At 34.2% G+C, this 17,544-nt stretch overlaps 3 protein-coding genes across 3 annotated transcripts; 1 reads left to right on the top strand and 2 right to left on the bottom strand.

Annotated features, from left to right (window-relative positions):
• Positions 1 to 4,604: 4,604 nt before the first annotated feature.
• Positions 4,605 to 5,802, bottom strand: LOC111280552 (protein TIFY 5A-like). Its single transcript, XM_089757205.1, has 3 exons — positions 5,474 to 5,802; positions 5,281 to 5,377; positions 4,605 to 4,883 (listed from the first exon to the last, which is right to left on the bottom strand). The coding sequence occupies exons 1-3, from the start codon at positions 5,533 to 5,535 to the stop codon at positions 4,719 to 4,721; spliced, it is 324 nt and encodes a 107-aa protein (XP_089613331.1). The 5' UTR covers positions 5,536 to 5,802; the 3' UTR covers positions 4,605 to 4,718.
• Positions 5,803 to 6,455: 653 nt separating this feature from the next.
• LOC111280743 (DUF1365 family protein) lies at positions 6,456 to 9,770 on the bottom strand. Its single transcript, XM_022868192.2, has 5 exons — positions 9,425 to 9,770; positions 9,231 to 9,342; positions 8,917 to 9,009; positions 8,105 to 8,305; positions 6,456 to 6,968 (listed from the first exon to the last, which is right to left on the bottom strand). The coding sequence occupies exons 1-5, from the start codon at positions 9,730 to 9,732 to the stop codon at positions 6,735 to 6,737; spliced, it is 948 nt and encodes a 315-aa protein (XP_022723927.1). The 5' UTR covers positions 9,733 to 9,770; the 3' UTR covers positions 6,456 to 6,734.
• Positions 9,771 to 10,924: 1,154 nt separating this feature from the next.
• LOC111280989 (pyruvate dehydrogenase E1 component subunit beta-3, chloroplastic) lies at positions 10,925 to 14,046 on the top strand. The gene is made up of 4 exons (XM_022868554.2): positions 10,925 to 11,086; positions 11,179 to 11,285; positions 11,382 to 11,425; positions 12,780 to 14,046. Exons 1-4 carry the CDS (start codon positions 10,978 to 10,980, stop codon positions 13,750 to 13,752), a joined length of 1,233 nt encoding a protein of 410 aa, XP_022724289.1. The 5' UTR covers positions 10,925 to 10,977; the 3' UTR covers positions 13,753 to 14,046.
• Positions 14,047 to 17,544: the final 3,498 nt, after the last annotated feature.

Raw genomic sequence — 17,544 nt, 5'->3', positions numbered from 1 at the left:
AAAGTTGTTACCAATAATTATAACTTTTGGTTCAATCTAATTCCAAGTAAAGATTATAGATGTGTCATCATACTAATAACAAAAAATTGGCTTCCAATCCAAATGATATTACTTCTCTATTGTTTTCAAAAAAGGAACTTAACAATCGTTAAACAAAAACAACTTTAATTAGATTTTCATTCATTGAATCGGATTGGAAGGCTTTCCTTGTCATTTCTTTTCAGGTTTTTATTCTCAGAATAGAATTTCTTCCATCCTACATTGATTCCTAACTATCTTTTGGGAGAGATTATCTAATACTCCTAGTAATTTATAATACATATGCATGTAATGTTCTTTTATTATTTTTCACTAACCATGGAATTAGTGAAAGTACAGCAATGCAAGTAAGGAATTTGTAGCTAGGCACGTGCATTTGACAATTAGGCCGAAAGCAAGGCCTCGTGGGCCAACTACTTGTTGAAATACATTGCTCATTTTTTCTGATAAAGAATGATGAATTCTCATCACCATCGTCTCAAATTTCAAAATGTTGTAATTGTTTGAAAAATTATAATTGATATACCATATCAGAGCATTGCTCATTTTCCCATGTTGTAATTATCAATTGTCCAATGTATTAAACATTTGTTATGCCTGCGAATCAAATTGAAAATTGTACATGAATTATAACTAAAACAGACTCTGTATCAACAATTCTTGAAAGCTGGTTCTTACGTTCCACTGCTTCCCTAAGTATTATCCTTATTCCAATGGGTTAGCTTTAAATTAAGTGTTTAGAATTTAAAATTACAGCTACCTATGGCACAATTGATAAAAGCTAGCAAACAAAATATTAAATGAATCACAAAGAATAACTAAATAAGATAAGAATTTCAAGATAAAAAAAAAAAAAGAAAAGATATATCGTGTGCAATCAATCGAAAGTAAGTTTAGTGATAGTAGAATTTTCACACCTGCACTGAATCCGTCGTCTCCCACAAAATTCAAAACAAAAGAAAAAGCTCAATAACAAAATTTTAACAAATATAGTAAGGGAAATTTTATTCAATAACAAAATTTTAAAGAATAAAAAATCAATAGAGAGAGAAAGAGATCCACGACTTGTGCCATGGTAGAGGTCGATAGTGAGAGATAAAGAAACAATTATTGAGGTTTGAGACGATGAAACGGTGGGGATCTAAAAGTCAGGGTCGAAACCCACCGTCGACCTTCATCTCCATCTCCCATCTCTCTACTCCATTCTCTTCATTTTGTTTCTTTGTTTTTTCTGAACCCTTCTTAAGTTTCTCTCAATATCTAAACATGAAACTTCTTGCTTCAAGCTTTTGGAGAAGTTTCTGGAACAATTTTATTCAGTTTTTAAGTAAGATATCATTTATATAATATTTTTTTCAAAATTACTCCTTAATTTTTTTTTTTTTTTGGACATTGCTAACCTATCTTTTGCAATACTTCCAGTAAAATTGTTCCCTGAACTCTTTTTGAAATTCTGTCTAAGTTTCAATTTTGATGCTCTCGTGCCTCACATCATCACACTTGCGTCTCCACCACAATAAAGCCATATCAGTAAGATACATAGCAACGGTGCTTACCTTGAGCACCTCGTCTTGCATGCTCATGGCCTGGAAGTACTGCTCCGTACCCTATAGGTAGTTGACTACTTCCTTGGCCGCCTTAGTTTCATCGAACTCTTTAGGCTTGAGGACATCCATCCTGGACTTAGACGCTCCAGCAAACATGCCATTCTCAATGACAGTTTTGCATACAACGAGCTCGCTGGTGAGCTCCTCTATCCTCTTGTGCATAGCTTCCATGCCATCGCGCATGGTCTTCACTTCAGCTTTCAAGGCCTCGTTTCTTTGGGTGATCGCATCCATGCCTTTATTGAGAGCAGCTTGTAGCTCACTTTGGAGCTCCTCCCTTATGGAGTCTAGGGCTTCAACGTAAGTCTCCACTTCATCAAGCTTCTCCCTCATGTCGCCTACAGTCACCTCTATCTTGGTCAGCCTCCCATCCACGATAGACCAAATATCTCTCGAACTGGTCTTTTTGACTCTTCCACAGCCCTGCTTTTAGGCCTCTGGTTGTTGGCTAACAACGTCACTTTGGGATGCCATCTCCTCCACTGTGATCTAACTTACACAACACAAACACGCAACACGCAGAACCGAAACTGCTCTGATATCAATTGTCTCGGGCTCTGACCTCAGACTCAGAATCTGTATGGTCTTGGCTTGGAATCACCTCTTTCTAGCTTAAGTCAGCCTAAAACACAAGCTTGCGGGCACTAGAACAATAAGAAGGGTAGAATGCGCAAGTTTGAGAGAAACAAAAAAATAAAAAATTGCTGAAAATATGCTTTATATTACTAAAATAGAAGTGTCTATGATTATGTACAAATAAGGGTAGAGCAGCTTTTTATTTATAATTGAGGCTCTCAGCTACACTTATGACTAAATCCTTAGAATCAAGGCTAAAATCAAAGAATTATGAAGATTACAATCAATTAGGATTCTATCTCCTGAATTATAAGGTCAATCAGATTTGCCAAAAGGTTCCTGCTGATCCTGTGAGCTTCTAAAAGATCCCTTACGTATCTTTCCTCTTGGGCCCTTCTGGATGTGGTACGGGAATCATGCAAGCCAGGCTTTGCTCGTGCGAGCTAGCTTGCAAGCAGCGCGGGCGTTTTGGTCTTCTCTTCAAGGCCTTGCACACAAACTCCCATTAATGCTTTTGATGCGCGGGCCTCAACCTCAGATGCGCATGCTAATACGCTTGATGTGCCGGGTGCGCCATTGCTAACCTGTCTTTTGCAATTCATAATGAAGATAACTTTTATTGTAGTTATAGATTTGATATTGTTTCATCTTATTCTTTCAAATTCAAATATTTATAAATGAAAAATTATCAGATTCAATTAAAAAATTATTTATTCATATAAAAAATTAAAATTCATTTAAATTTTTATAAAATAATATTAGATATATGAATTCGTATTAAAATTTTATATCCATTTACATATGTAGAATTTTATCTTTGTAGAAGACTATTCCTGTTCTCTATGTAGTGAGGTTAATTATTGAGAGTACAAAATTGTCACGAATCTAAATCTATTTGGATTAATCAACAGGAGAAAGATTTAGATAAAATTTTTTAAATAAAATTTGTAAAATTTTTAATTAAAAATGATTAGATAAAAATTAAAATTGATAAATTAAAATATTTTATTACATAAATTAAGTGTATAAATTTTGAAAAAAAATTTAATAAATTTTAATATATATTTTTAGATAAATATTTTTAATAAAATATTGATAAAATTTTAATCGTTAAATAAATATTGATCAAATTTAAAATATAAACAACGTTTTTAATATATTTTTTTACATTTTATTGATTTTAACATTAAACTCTATAAATCTATCGATTTAAATTTTTATTTGATCATTTTTTAAAAAAAATTTACAAATTTCACCTAAAGAATTTTATATAAATTTTTTCCAACCGGTTGTAAGGTTCTCATAAAGATTATTTTTTTCTCGTTGCCTTTGAATGGTTAGCTGAGGTTTAATCTTGATAGATTAACTTTATGGTAAAAGGTTCAAATCGGTCATCGGTGTTATGTACCATTTTTTCTTATGATCCGATTAAACCACGGTTAGTTCAACAATTTCCTGAGTGAAATTAAGGAAGAAAATGGGATCAATTTGAGGATGTTGATTTGATACTGTAGTTATTATTACCGAACCAAATTTTCGACCACATAAAGCTTTAATAATTGACAATAGCTTGATGTGATGGGTACCAAACCGTGGCCTAATTACAAAACTGTCATGAATCAGATTCATCGTTATAAATATCGCATCAATACGCATTTAGCACAGATAATCAGATCATATACAAATTAAACATTTATAACGTTTTTCCTCTACAAATTAATAATCACCATCTTTTGATCTCTACTTGCAGAATTCAACCTGAATTTGATGAAGGATGACAACTTTCTCATCACGTCAGAGTCTGCGTTTTATGACTTAATTCCTTCACGTGCACATGCAGAAACATTTTTTGAACGTTTTTGTTATTCATAATCATCTTTTAGATTCTATGTGTAATAATTAAGATGGCTTAGTACTTTTAGGACAATTGTGAGAGTATTTGTCAAAGCTTAATTATGAGAGTATTTGATTTTTGCACATCCTAAACATAAAAAAATGAAATATAGTGATAATCATAATTAGATACGTTAATCGAATAAATCTATAAAATTAATCTTCTTGTTTGTTTAATAATTAGAATTAAGACAATCTGATGTGTCAACAATCAATAAATCTGTAAATCTTGTGTCATTCTCGCCATTTTGTTAGCTTTTTCTTTCCCCTCTGGTTGGCATAAAGTTTTGACCAACGCAATTAAAGTTTTCTGAGTTCAAGAAAGAACTTCACAAGCATCGTTTGTGCATTGGTTGTAAATGATGGAAATGAAAGAATATCAGAAGAAGCATGCAATCAATCAACAAATTAATGTAAAATTCATGGTCTTCAATCTACTAGCATATTTCACGCATAAATGTACAGAAACAAGTAAGAAAAGACAAAAAAAAAAAAAAGGCCTCCCATGTATATGATGCGGGGGGAATATCATTTCATTCCACTAAATTGCAAGGATTGATGATGATACATAATTATATGTTAATGGTAATTAGGAGATGTAGCTTAGATCTTCCGATTCTTTCGTTTTTGGAGGAACTGTTGAAGCGATCTCTTCATTGAAAGTGCAGTACTTGGGCTATGTAGCTGAGATTGTAACGTTGGTGAAGCCAGTTCCGATCCTGTCGGAGTTTTTATTTCTCCGCTGGCTAGCATTAGAATGGCTCTTGCCTGAGATTCCATGTACAAGTTTGTGGTTAATCATAATATAAATCATCTTAAAAGTATGTGGTGGTCCATAGCAAGTTAAATCATCATTTTTCATTAGTCAAGAACATCTCACGTCAACTTGATTTGTGGATGAAGTACTGAACACTTAATTTTAATTATTAAAATTTAATTTTTGAGAGTTTCAAATACAAAAAAAAATCTTATTACATGAATTAATTGCACAAGTTTTTCTAAAAAAATTGGCTACCAAACTCAAAATGCATGAAATTGTTGTCACATTAAGTATTGCAGAAACATTACTACCACTGCTAAAAACCTTTATACCTTTCTTTTTCTTTTATTTATTTTTTCACCCAATTCTAACGCATGAAGAAAAGAATTAAACCCAAATTCTTGCCTGGAGCTCTGTAACATCACAAACACAAACTCTTCCATTGTAGAAAATTGTTAGCTGTTGCTGTTGGTTTTGTGGGCTTTCGATGCTCTCTTCCACTCTTCAATCCCATAAAAAAATCAATCACACGAAACATATGCATACACATATACACAAAAAAAAAAAAAAAAATTACTATTAGAAGGAAAATACATACATGTCGTGACGATCGACGGAATAAGGAGGGAGGCGAAGTTCCAAGTTGCAGTTTCGTCTCATGTTGATGAACAAAAAGACAAATGAAACACTCTTCTTTCAACAAATTATGCAAAGAGAAAAAAAAAAGAAAAAAAGAGAGAGAGAGAGTGAGAGAAAATGGGGATGGTTTTGGAGAATTGAAGAAATGGGAGATTTCAAAGAGAATAAGAAATTGATAGTTTGGAGGGGAAAAGCACAAGAATAAAGGGTTACATATACAGATATTGGATTGTACTGTATTGGGCACAACGTTTTGAAAGCTACGCTAAACACGTAACGCACAGAAATGGGACACACACAAAAAGTAAAAATAAAATAAAAGATGTATCTGAAAAAACAAATCAATTTAAGCACATGGAACATGCAATTCCTTTTTTAATTTCTTTCTTCAATCTCAGGTATCACAAAAATCGCTTTCTTTTTAAGATTCATTTAAATGAGTGGTGAAATTAATTTTTGATAAATTAATAATAATGGTGAAAATTATTATAATTATGATTAAAAAAAATTATATTGAATCTGAAAATTTAAACAAAAAATTGGTATTACTTTTGATCAAATACACCTCACTAATTTCTCATTTAAATTTTACTGATAATTTTTAAAACTTAATTATACTTAGGTGCAGTTGCATCCAAATCTCTTCCTTAATGAATAGAAAATTTAATTAATATATTAGCTCAAGTCATAAGGAATTTAATAAATTGGGCGTTGACCTTTCAATAGAAAATATAAAAGCAATTAGGTCGAGTTGAGTTTATTTTAAGATACTGAGTATTATTAAATTTATATAGACAAGTATATTATTTATACTAATATATTCAACAAAAAGGACTTGTAAAAATAACATAAAGTCACTTGTAACGTATTCTTGCATGTCAATTAGAGATTCTTTTTCAATTTCCCTTAAGTTTTGACTTTTAACATTAAAAAAAAAAAAGTTTTGAGGTAGCGAAGCATATAATTCATATAAAGTGCCTTACATGATGAAAACTACTAGTAGTGGTACATGCCTCTTTTCCAAAAGAGAAAAAAAATTCATGACAATTACCATATCATCACAATCCCATGCTGCAGTCATGAGTAGATCATTATTTCTTCTTCTGTTTGGCATGCAAAACCAACATTGTTTGTAACAAAGCACAATAGGAGCAAGGTGAAGATAAAGTATTGACACCTTACATAAATGGAGAAAGAAAAGAAAGTATCACCCACAGTGCTCAAGACCATGGCCACTTAGCATCTCTCCACGCAAACAATCGTTCCCCAGGATTTCTTTCAGCCTCAATTCCTGAGTCACTTCCTAAAACCTGCATCAACTCATCTTTGTTCCATTGCACTCCTGGACAGCATTGCAGTTTTCTATCACGCTTCAAAGCTTCCTCCCTGTATGATGGATTAGCATACCTTGGGTGTTGAATGAATGGCACATTTTTCCACCACAGCTTTAGAGCCTGAAAACATGGTAATAAAGAATGAACCACTGATTTAAATTGCAAAGCATTTAGCAAATGCATTTCAGTCCAAGCTCTGGTAGAATGAGTTCACTGGGTGTACATTCCAAATGGCAACTGTAAAACCAATAGTCACTCAGCCGCTGGGACATATCCAAATAAAACAGAGTTAAGCTGCATAAGTAATAAACTAATCTTGAATTTCTAAGCACTTCTGCGCTTGTCATGGTGCTTGGTGCAAACATTAAAAGAAAACCTTATGTTAAAGGCACCAAAATGATACTAGTTCCCACTCAAGAAGCCAATTTACATAGCGTGTACTGTGGTATTGCAAATTAATGCTGACAAATCAACTTAGCACTCAGATGACATTTGGTATAAAAGTACAGGAAAGTTGCAGTGCAGTTGAAAGGCCTTGAGATAAGCACATACAGTTACACTTGAACAGCTTAGTTGATACAAGAAACATCATTAACCAGAATTCAAATAAACAACTGAATATGCTTGTGAGTAGCGAGTATGGTCCTCTTTCAAACTTGAAAGAAGCAACTTTCTCTCTTCGTACAAATATTTTCTTAAAAAATTAGTATAATTCGCCTTTTTTTCTTAAATTACCCAACCATTCTACTGAACTTTCACAAGGTAATCTAATACAATCAACTTCCTTTATTTCAGTTACTCGCTATCCATATTATACAGCCAACACCAAGGTTACAGGACAAAAGCAGGCAAACTGATACGCTAATTCTCTATTTCAATAATGTTTAATTAAAAGATTGCAAAATTTGCTATCAACATTATACAGCTAAACCAAGGTTACAGGTCAAAAGCAGGCAAACAGTTATGTTAATTCCATACTCAATGATGTTTTATTTAAAATTAAAATGAATCTGTAAGAATAAGAAACCAAACTACCCTGAAAAATTCACTGGATTGATTTAGAATATTAATAGGTCTCAAGGTAGATACTAGAAACAAAGAAAAATAGAAGTAGATAAAAGGACTGTATTTATGATGAAAAATCCTTTTCCATCAACATAATCACCTGAAGCAGTAGAGAATTAACAGAGATAAGTTCATAGGAAGATCAAGAGTCCAACCCATACCAAAATTCAGCACTTTTTAGTTCCACTTACATGCCAATATATCCACAGGGCAACCTTATGAGGCATCAACCAGAAAAATAGTGAATGATCATGCACCGATTCCATGGAGATTCTTTTAGCTTTCAAGGTGGCCAGAAAATAAACACCAAGCTCTGGGTGTTGGACAGAAATTGCAACTAGTAAATTTTCACCAGGAGGGTTTACTCTAAGGCTCCAATTTCCAAGCATATCCTGCACATTTTTTCGAAAGCTGCTTACATGGTTTGAAGAAAACACAATTCTTGATTAAAAAAAAAAAAAAAGGATGAGCAAACATTCTAAGAATGTTGCATGATAGAATCAGTGTCCAGATCAAATATCTAGAACATATAAATCAATTATAAGAACCTGGCATTAAAATTTCAAAGAGTAATTTGGCATCACTTATTTATAAATCCAATAATGAAATTAGCTAAGTTCATTGTGAGATGCAAAGCTTAGCAAACCCTACGCTGATAGATCTCTTTATTTTCACTTGTTGTAGTATTGTCAATAAAAACAAACACAGAACTTAGAAGCACACATGAGCATACCCATGTTTAATTTTCTTTTCAGCCAAGCCTAAGCTTGCTCTGTCAAGCTCGAATTTAACTTGCTCAGGGTAAACTGTGTTTATGTGGAGTGCAAACAACACAATGTTGGAGTTGACACCTCATTTGTATTTGTTTAAATAAATACCCAACACCACAAACAGAGGCAACTTCTGAGTTCTGAATGATATGTGAAAAATACTGTAAACTCATGAAAAGGTTGAAACTAGAATAACATACACACAAGAATGAAGAATTCACATGGGGACCTACCATGAAAGGGCTGACATGCAATGGTTTTGCCACTAAATCAGAACTTGGGTCGAAGACAAATGTTACTCTTTCGCCCCAAGGTGTATTTGTTACCTAAAACAATAAATCAACAGCAATGTCAGCAATCATCCTAGTAGAATTCGATATTACTAAGCATACAAAAGTCGAACTTTTCATATCCCTAAGCATACAAACCATTTTATAATGTAACTTCTAGTCAAATTTTGATGAGTTTTAGTACAAAGTTACGCTAGCTACTTTTAAATTTCACAAAAGTTTCCAATTTGGGGAAATTCAACATAGAAAATACAAACCTCAGCAATGCACTTCTTCAGAAGCTTAGTGCATCCCTCCAAATCATAGCAATAATATAAACTCAATGGATTTTGTTCATATCCCACGCTTGGAGGAATTGTTAGTAGAAAACTGTCACAATATTTCAACTCATTTCATTAACCCTTGAGAGAAGCAATTAGTTAAGAAGGGGGGGGGGTGTTCAGCAACTTACACCGGGCCGTCGGTTTTGGCAATCCTACGAGCCTCGTTGGCGGAGAGGTGGTCGGCTGGCGGGTGAAGAGCGTGATCAAGGTCGAAAAGAGCGTAGCGGACGGAGTACCGAAAAGAGTGGTGGACGGGGCGGCGACGCTCGTGCCATACGGTGCCTTCGTAGAGAGAAACGGCTTCGTTTTGGGCGGTGGAGAGTAGAGGAGGACGGCGGTAGCGCGTGAGGAGGAAGCGGATGGGAAGGAGGAGAGAGAAAGCAAGGGAAGTGAAAAATGTGGAGAGGATTGAGCATAAGAGATAGAAGATTTCCATTTTCCCGTTATCCGACAGCTGCACTTGATAGTTAAAGTTTTACTTCAGTTCGGATTGCAGGATGTGCCACGTCATCGCCCAGTTTTTATAAAATGCAAAACAATTAAAGGAATCTCCTTACGGATACTTAAAAAAACATTATTCTTGAAAAAAAAATTACTCCACAGAAATCAATTTTTTTGTACTTGCAATTTTAGCACACAATATAATAACATAATAAAAAATGAAGTTAATATTTAATGCAATGAAAATGTTTAATTGTTATATATTATTAATTAATTATACAATGATATTTTATTAATAAATAAAATAAAAAATAATTTTATTTTTTAAAAATAAGTATGAGTGAAATTATTATTAATTTATTAATTTCTATTTTTAAAATTTTAATTATTTTTATTTTATTCATAAAAAATATTATTATATGGTCAATTGATAATGTATAAGTATTATAAAATTAATTCAAAAAAATAAATAATATAAAATAATACAATTTAAATTTATAATAAAAATTTATTTAAATTTAATAAAAATATTTTATATTTAACATATCTATACACATAATAATTATTATATTTTATATATGCAAGACACAAAATTAGTATAACATGAAATACATATCAGAATTATCAAATTTATTTGTTTAATAGTTTTATTAAGCAAATCAATTTGAAGGCCAAAAAGTAAACAGACCGATTTATTTTTCTAATATAAAAAGAAAACAGTGATCCATTAATCATGAATCTTTGGACTTAGACGTTTTAAGCTCGGCAGCACCAGATAACTGCCCCCACGCATGAATCCAATTCCAACCACATTAACGAGTTGTTGGTTGGTCTTGGTGGGTCACCAATGGGACGCAAAACCCCTCTCGCTCCTTTATCTTACACCCTCACTTCCCTCCGATTAAACCTCCCCACCTAACGCTGATGAGGGCAGTTCCGTCATCCTACATTCCTTCAGTAGACACGTGTCTAGAATCCATTCGCTCATCCCCAAAACGTCACCGTTGAGAACTAAAACCCGAAGCAAAGGGTCGTCGATGAAAACAAAGCCCTTACGTACTTTTTGGCACTTCAAATAAATCGCCCAACATAAACAAAATAAAAATAAAAATTAGTAAAAAGACCCTCAAATTCTCCGCCCATTTTCTTTTCCTTGTATAAATTTCACTCTTCCTCCTAATTAACTCATTTGCAGTTCCATTTCTTTTATTTTTCATTTCTTTTCGCGGGTGCAAATCCAATGGCTGCTATCTTCCAAGGAGCTGGAGCCGCTGCAGCTTTATCATCATCACCGTCCAACTCAATCGATTCCAAGAAATTCCTTTTCTCCCCTCGTAGACCCTACTCCGGTTCGCTACACTTGAATTTTTCTTCGATTTTCTGTTATTTTCCTTTCATTCCATTTTTTAAAGTTTCTTTTTTGGAATTTGATTTGATGCAGGGATGAAAGGAGCCAGCTTTGTAGTGGTCAGATCTGATGGAAGAGCGAGCTTGGATTTGAACCCTAAAGGTCGAAGGGCTCAACAATTGATTGCCAATGCAGTTGCTGTAATGATTTTCTTCTTCTTTCTCTTTACGTTTTGAAGTTTAATTTTTTATTTTGTGGTGTTACTAAATTTGATTGTATTTTGTTGATTCTGTTAGACCAAAGCTGGTAGCTCTGCAGCTTCATCATCTTCGAAACCGGGGTATGATTTTTATTTTTGATTCAAAGTTGAATTCCAAATTAGTGTTACGTTGTAGTCAATTGCTCAATCTTTATTAGATATTCTTTTTAAGGAAGAAAAAGCAACTAGTTAATTGTACCACTATCTAGCGAAAATTTGAAAGATGTCAATTTTAATACTATATTATTAGCATTGATAGGCTAAATTTTGTCAAACTTTGTTACGTAATGATGTTCCTTAAGAGGACAAAACTTCCATAGGTGAAGTTCGTGATGTTATTTTTTAAAAGTGAGTAAATAAAAATTTTAATAAAAAATCTGAACTGATAGATTGATAGAGTTCAATGTGAATATCGATAATATGTAAAAAAATTGTTTATAATTCAAATTTGATCAATACTTATTCAACAGTAAAAAGTTTATCAATATTTTTACTAAAAATGTTTATTTAATAAATATATCAAAATTTATTAAATTTTTTTTAAATTTTACACACTTGATCTATGTGATGAGATCTTTCAATCTATCGGTTTTTATTTTTTATTTTAGTTTTTATTTACTCATTTCTAATAAGGAACTTCACGAACTTCACCTATGGAATTTCATTTAAGTCTTTTCCCTCCTTCAGATACATCAAATTCTTTTTTCTCTTATTGTTTTTGGAAATTTAATGTATTTTGGTTTTCTAATCAGATGTATCCGTTCATGTGTTCAATTTAAATATTGCTTTTATCTTGTTCAATCACATAATTTCTTGCTGGAGATGCATGCTTAACAAAATCTTTAACTTCATATTGTGGTGTAAGGTTCATGCATTTGATACCATTCACTTCTTTTTAAAATTGATGCAGTCTTTCACAAATGAATTTATTTGTCGGTGTCATATGTTGTAGTTGGCTTAGGCTCCCTTTGATGTGTGGTGGAAGGGGATTCCCACCATGCTAGAGTGCCTAACGGTCCAGTGCCGTTTAGGCACTTCAATACTGTGACAATCCTCTCCCACCGCAAATACAAAGGGAGCCATAGGCTTTTGAAAAGCATTGTTCTTTTTCTGTTGCAATCCTGCAACTTCTAGTGCAATGATTGAGTCATCTCAGTCCTTGTATTGTCATCAACTGGATGCCATGGACATGTGTGTCAAATGTCGAATGAAAAAGGCATCACTTGAGTGTCGGGTGTATGTATTCATACATGCATTTATGTATATATGTCTCTGTTTTTGTGTGTTGAAATGGAGTTACGTTGCATAGTCAAATTTATGCATTCATACTTGTTCCCACTATCATGTATTTTGTTTCCTTTTTATTGACAAATGTTGGCAATGTCAGTATCACTTATCGGTGATATATTTAACTAGATCTATATTGCATCACCAGGCATGAGCTTTTACTTTTTGAAGCTCTACAAGAGGGCTTGGAAGAAGAAATGGAGAGGGATCCCTGTGTATGTGTCATGGGTGAAGATGTGGGTCACTATGGAGGCTCATACAAAGTGACCAAAGGACTGGCTACTAAGTTTGGGGACCTTAGGGTTCTTGACACCCCTATTGCTGAGAACTCCTTCACTGGCATGGGAATTGGAGCTGCTATGACTGGTTTGAGACCGGTTGTTGAGGGTATGAATATGGGTTTTCTCCTCCTTGCTTTTAATCAGATCTCCAACAACTGTGGTATGCTTCATTATACATCCGGTGGCCAGTTTACCATACCGATAGTCATTCGTGGACCTGGTGGTGTCGGACGTCAACTGGGGGCTGAGCACTCTCAACGTCTTGAGTCATATTTTCAGTCAATCCCTGGAATCCAAATGGTTGCATGCTCAACCCCTTACAATGCCAAGGGCTTAATGAAGGCTGCAATCAGAAGCGAGAACCCTGTTATACTTTTTGAGCATGTTTTGCTGTACAACCTCAAGGAGAGAATCCCAGATGAGGAATATATCTGCAATCTTGAGGAAGCTGAAATGGTAAGGCCTGGAGAACATGTCACTATTCTAACCTATTCAAGGATGAGGTATCATGTGATGCAGGCAGCAAAAACTTTGGTGAACAAGGGTTATGATCCTGAAGTAATTGATATTAGGTCTTTGAAACCATTTGATCTTTACACTATTGGGAACTCAGTTAAGAAGACACATCGTGTTCTTATTGTGGAGGAGTGCATGCGGACTGGTGGTATTGGTGCTAGCTTGACTGCTGCCATCACTGAGAATTTCCATGATTATTTGGATGCTCCAGTTATGTGCTTATCTTCACAGGATGTGCCTACACCATACGCTGGAACATTGGAGGAATGGACTGTTGTTCAGCCTGCCCAGATTGTGACAGCCGTTGAGCAGCTGTGCCAGTAGTAGCACAGATATTGATGGCGTAGTTGAAGTTCTGTTAGTTTTGTTTCGTTTACTTTGAATCCGGTTTGTTTTTGATATCTAATTTCTGTTTGTTAGCAATTTTGTGTCAGTTAAAACTTGCTAATGTTCATTGAGTTGAGGCGTGTTGTTTGATCTGGTTCTTTCTTGATTGAAATGGCAAGATCTTAAGCAATAGTTACAGCTAGAATACTGGAAAGTAACTCTGTACGTCCAGTTACTCTGTCACATTACTAAACACTTGCAAGATAAAGATGTCTAATTCATTTCGTCTAATTTTTTTTCCAATGAATGTTATTGTTGTTTGGCAAAATAATCTCATTTCTTTTTATCTCTTTTATTGTCTTTAGATTTTCAGTGGTCTTCAGTTTTCATCGCTTTTATTTACGTCCAAATCTAATCACCTCGTAGCTGCTGTCTATTTTCTGCTTTTGCCCCAAGCTTACAGAGAACTTGGCTCAGCTGGAAGTGGAGGATTTAGCACACGGTAATAAATATACTACCAATTTGCATTCTGGCTTGGTACCATTGTTGCACACAAAGGTACTTTTTGATTCGCAATGGAAGAAAACTAAATTCAGTGAAACCTAATCCGTTTGACAATTATCATTTCTTCTTGATCTTATATATTACATCAGGGTTAGTAAGTGGGTCAGTACTCAGTTGTTATGTTTGGCCCCGGGGAGGGAATCATGGAGACTGTAGATTGAGATGAATCTTCATGTGGATCGTTGGAATTTGACATATCAGATATTTTATAGTAGCTTCTATTGGCCCTTCGTAAGCCCATAATTACTTGAAAATGTTGAAAGCTTTGTGCCCTTTCTTTGGGATTCTTTTGTAGTATAAAGTATATATGGCTGCTATCATGCCATTTCCGTTGCCACAAAAGCTGTATGCATGTGGCTGAGGCAATGCATATAATAAGAGAATAACGTAGCAGGGCTTACCGGTGCACTTGATTTGACCTGACCTGACCTGACATGACTTGACCCTCCCTCAAGAAAATGACCCCCGGCCCCCCCAAAAAATGGTTATCTTTTTCTCGGGGTTTCCAAAGTGCCTAAAACATGCTTGACCACATGTCACATTCTATGGAGCTGATCCTGTGGCTGTATTAGGTTGGGGGAGCATTAAAGGGTTGTTATTACCTGTATTACTTTCCCCCTCAAAAAACATGTCCTGTATCTACCATTCTCTCTCTCTCTCTCTCTCTCTCTCTCTCTCTCTCTCTCTCTATATATATATATATATATATTATATAAACCTTTCTTTATGTCGGATGTTCAAATACATGTAAATAATAGTGGGTATATTATTATATATAGACACAAATGCTTAAGAATGTGAATTATATCACTTTTTTTTGGTAAATATTTATTTTTTTATTACTTCTTAGTATAATCTAACTTTGTTTTCTATAAAAATATAGTAGTATAACTTTTGAGAATTGCAGATTTTGGTTCGGCCAGACCATTACTCCAAAGGGTCAAATCGCAATACAGACCAAACAACAACAGGCTTCACCCTTCAGTCTTTGTTATTTGCTACATTGAATTTATTCATTTTCTTCATTCTTTTATTTTATGCCTTAGTTTTCCTTCATGTGTTAGCTCATGTTTTGCACCTGCAAAACCCTCTTCCTGTCTTTTTCTCTCCATTTCTTGGTAGCCAAGTAGCCAGCTAGCTGGGCTCCAATTTACTTTGTTTTGCTGTGAGGTCTCCAAGTTACAAGGAATCTCGAGGTTTCTTATCTGTTTATATTAACATTTACATGTATACGTATCATTTTCTATTAACACATATAGACATATATAATTGTAAATTCTTCCCTAAATATCTTTTTCAACTAATTGTTGTCTCAGCAATCCAAAACAAAGTGAAAAAGCGAACAATTATCCAAACTCATTTTTAAAGGAAAAAAATGTTGTAGCAGTGAGAGTTTATGCAATGTTATCATCAAAGTAGGGGCTATAAGTTAGTTGGATGAAACTAGATATGTATTAATATTTGACCGACCTCAAGCTTTGGTTTTCTTCTTTTTGTTAGTTTAAAACATGGATGGTGTTAATCTGTCAGTGCCCACCCACTACCTAAGAGAAGTTCTAGCTAAGATTAAGGTTTCTTTTTTCTAATTCTTTCACTTATCCTTAGAACTACTCAATGGAAAGTTGGTATATAAATTTATTCAATGGAAGTGGAGGGAGCAAGGGTGGCTACTTTTATCAAAGAGATGATGCATGTTTCTTTAGGAAGCACTGACTAGGAGAAGAGTTTGGTGATCAGTCTAAACAATGACAGTTTATATATATATATAGAGAGAGAGAGAGAGAGGATAGAGAAGTGGGTGATCTTGTAATTTCTAAGTATATACCACAATTTATTTTTTATAATAGTAAAAGTTTTGCATTAATTATAATGTGAATGCCACATTTTTTATTATAATTGGGTGCTTGAGAATTCCCTTGAAAAAGATTTGATTAAATTATGCTATTATATACTCCAATAAAATAACTAATTAAGTGAAAACAATAGTATATTATATCTGGTAGTAGTAGAGTAGAAGTATGCATCATCCAATCCGTCATGGTGCACAAAATTTAGGGGAAGTTAGATGATGAAATCAACACATACAAAAAGATAACAGAAAAAAATAAAAGAAAAACCTCTCCTTCGTATCTTCTCTTTCTCTTTTTTTCTCTGTAATCGTGTGATTTCCATTTTTTTTTGGGGTACAAGAGATCTCTCGCAGGGTGACATGGGAAGCGGGAACGTGTACGCCGCTATGGTGGTGATGGTCGTGGGAAAAGACGAGGGATTTTTTAATGTTGCTGGGATTTCGGCCTTTTGTCAGGCTAGGTGAAGTAACACTGGCCAACCATTGATTTGGCGGGCATTGTCCCACTCACACCAGACCATTAACTTCCCTTCATGTTCTTTTACTTAAATAAATATTTTCTTAGCCTTTCCATTTTTTTCTATTGTTTACATAAATGGATGCTCATGCAGTCATGCCCTTCTCTTCTAGCTCCACCTCTTGGTTCCTAGTGGTAACCTTTTCATCTCTTTGTTCTGGCTGGTTTTCTTAAGCCTTTGATGCCACTTGGAAATCAAGTGGACACCATGTGGTTCAAAGCAATTAGGGTTTTAATAAGGTTTACGCTTTGCTTGCTTGCCTGCTGCCATTGTAATTTTTCTTTTCTTTTAATTTGTAGTGGAATTTTGCTTCAATTAATTAAGTAGTCTGAGTTGGGGAGAAACATAAATTTTGTCCTGCTTTATCTTTGACTGCATTTTTGTCTTGCTAAGTGACTGCCGATTATCGTACGAGTCGTGGTTCTGTGATTGGATGGTAAATTCTTCAAATGCGTAACGTCATTTCAAGAAACTGCCTTTTCCATGCAAATTGGAGACTCCGAAGCCAGCCTAAGCATTTTGCATGAAATGGTGAGAGGTAATTCTTGCATGGATTGTAGGAAGGAAAAATGCAGAAATGTTGGTGGAAAATCCAATTACCATAAGGATTTCGATGGTCGAAAATTAGAGATAGAAGAGCACGTAAGAGAAAGAAAAAGGTAATGACCAAAGTGTTGTTTAGTATCCCACTCGCTGTGTTCGATTTCTCAATGGCAAGTCAGAAACCTAAACATGTAACTGTTATCCTTCGTACAACCAACATTTATAAAACTTATGGCCTTTTTAATTCTCCTTCAAATTATGAAATTTTACAAAATTTTTAAACGAAATAATAACAAAAAAAGAAAAACCCTAAAC

This window comes from Durio zibethinus, chromosome 28, assembly GCF_047325235.1.
Source record: "Durio zibethinus cultivar Kanyao isolate XHJ-2024 chromosome 28, ASM4732523v1, whole genome shotgun sequence".
In the NCBI taxonomy this organism is placed as follows: domain Eukaryota; kingdom Viridiplantae; phylum Streptophyta; class Magnoliopsida; order Malvales; family Malvaceae; genus Durio; species Durio zibethinus.
Note: the sequence above shows the minus strand (reverse complement) of the source record. Positions and strands in the feature narration are given on the sequence as shown.

Excerpts from the sequence above, each read along its gene's own strand:
- LOC111280552 (XM_089757205.1), bottom strand. The coding sequence starts at position 5,535 with ATGAGACGAAACTGCAACTTGGAACTTCGCCTCCCTCCTTATTCCGTC. Across the intron at positions 5,378-5,473 it reads TCCGTCGATCGTCACGACAT|AGTGGAAGAGAGCATCGAAA; the intron begins GTATGTATTTTC and ends ATGGGATTGAAG. Across the intron at positions 4,884-5,280 it reads GTGATGTTACAGAGCTCCAG|GCAAGAGCCATTCTAATGCT; the intron begins GCAAGAATTTGG and ends ATGGAATCTCAG.
- LOC111280743 (XM_022868192.2), bottom strand. The coding sequence starts at position 9,732 with ATGGAAATCTTCTATCTCTTATGCTCAATCCTCTCCACATTTTTCACT. Across the intron at positions 8,306-8,916 it reads TGCATGTCAGCCCTTTCATG|GATATGCTTGGAAATTGGAG; the intron begins GTAGGTCCCCAT and ends AAAAATGTGCAG. Across the intron at positions 6,969-8,104 it reads CCCTGTGGATATATTGGCAT|GCTCTAAAGCTGTGGTGGAA; the intron begins GTAAGTGGAACT and ends CCATGTTTTCAG.
- LOC111280989 (XM_022868554.2), top strand. The coding sequence starts at position 10,978 with ATGGCTGCTATCTTCCAAGGAGCTGGAGCCGCTGCAGCTTTATCATCA. Across the intron at positions 11,087-11,178 it reads CCCTCGTAGACCCTACTCCG|GGATGAAAGGAGCCAGCTTT; the intron begins GTTCGCTACACT and ends GATTTGATGCAG. Across the intron at positions 11,426-12,779 it reads TCATCATCTTCGAAACCGGG|GCATGAGCTTTTACTTTTTG; the intron begins GTATGATTTTTA and ends TTGCATCACCAG.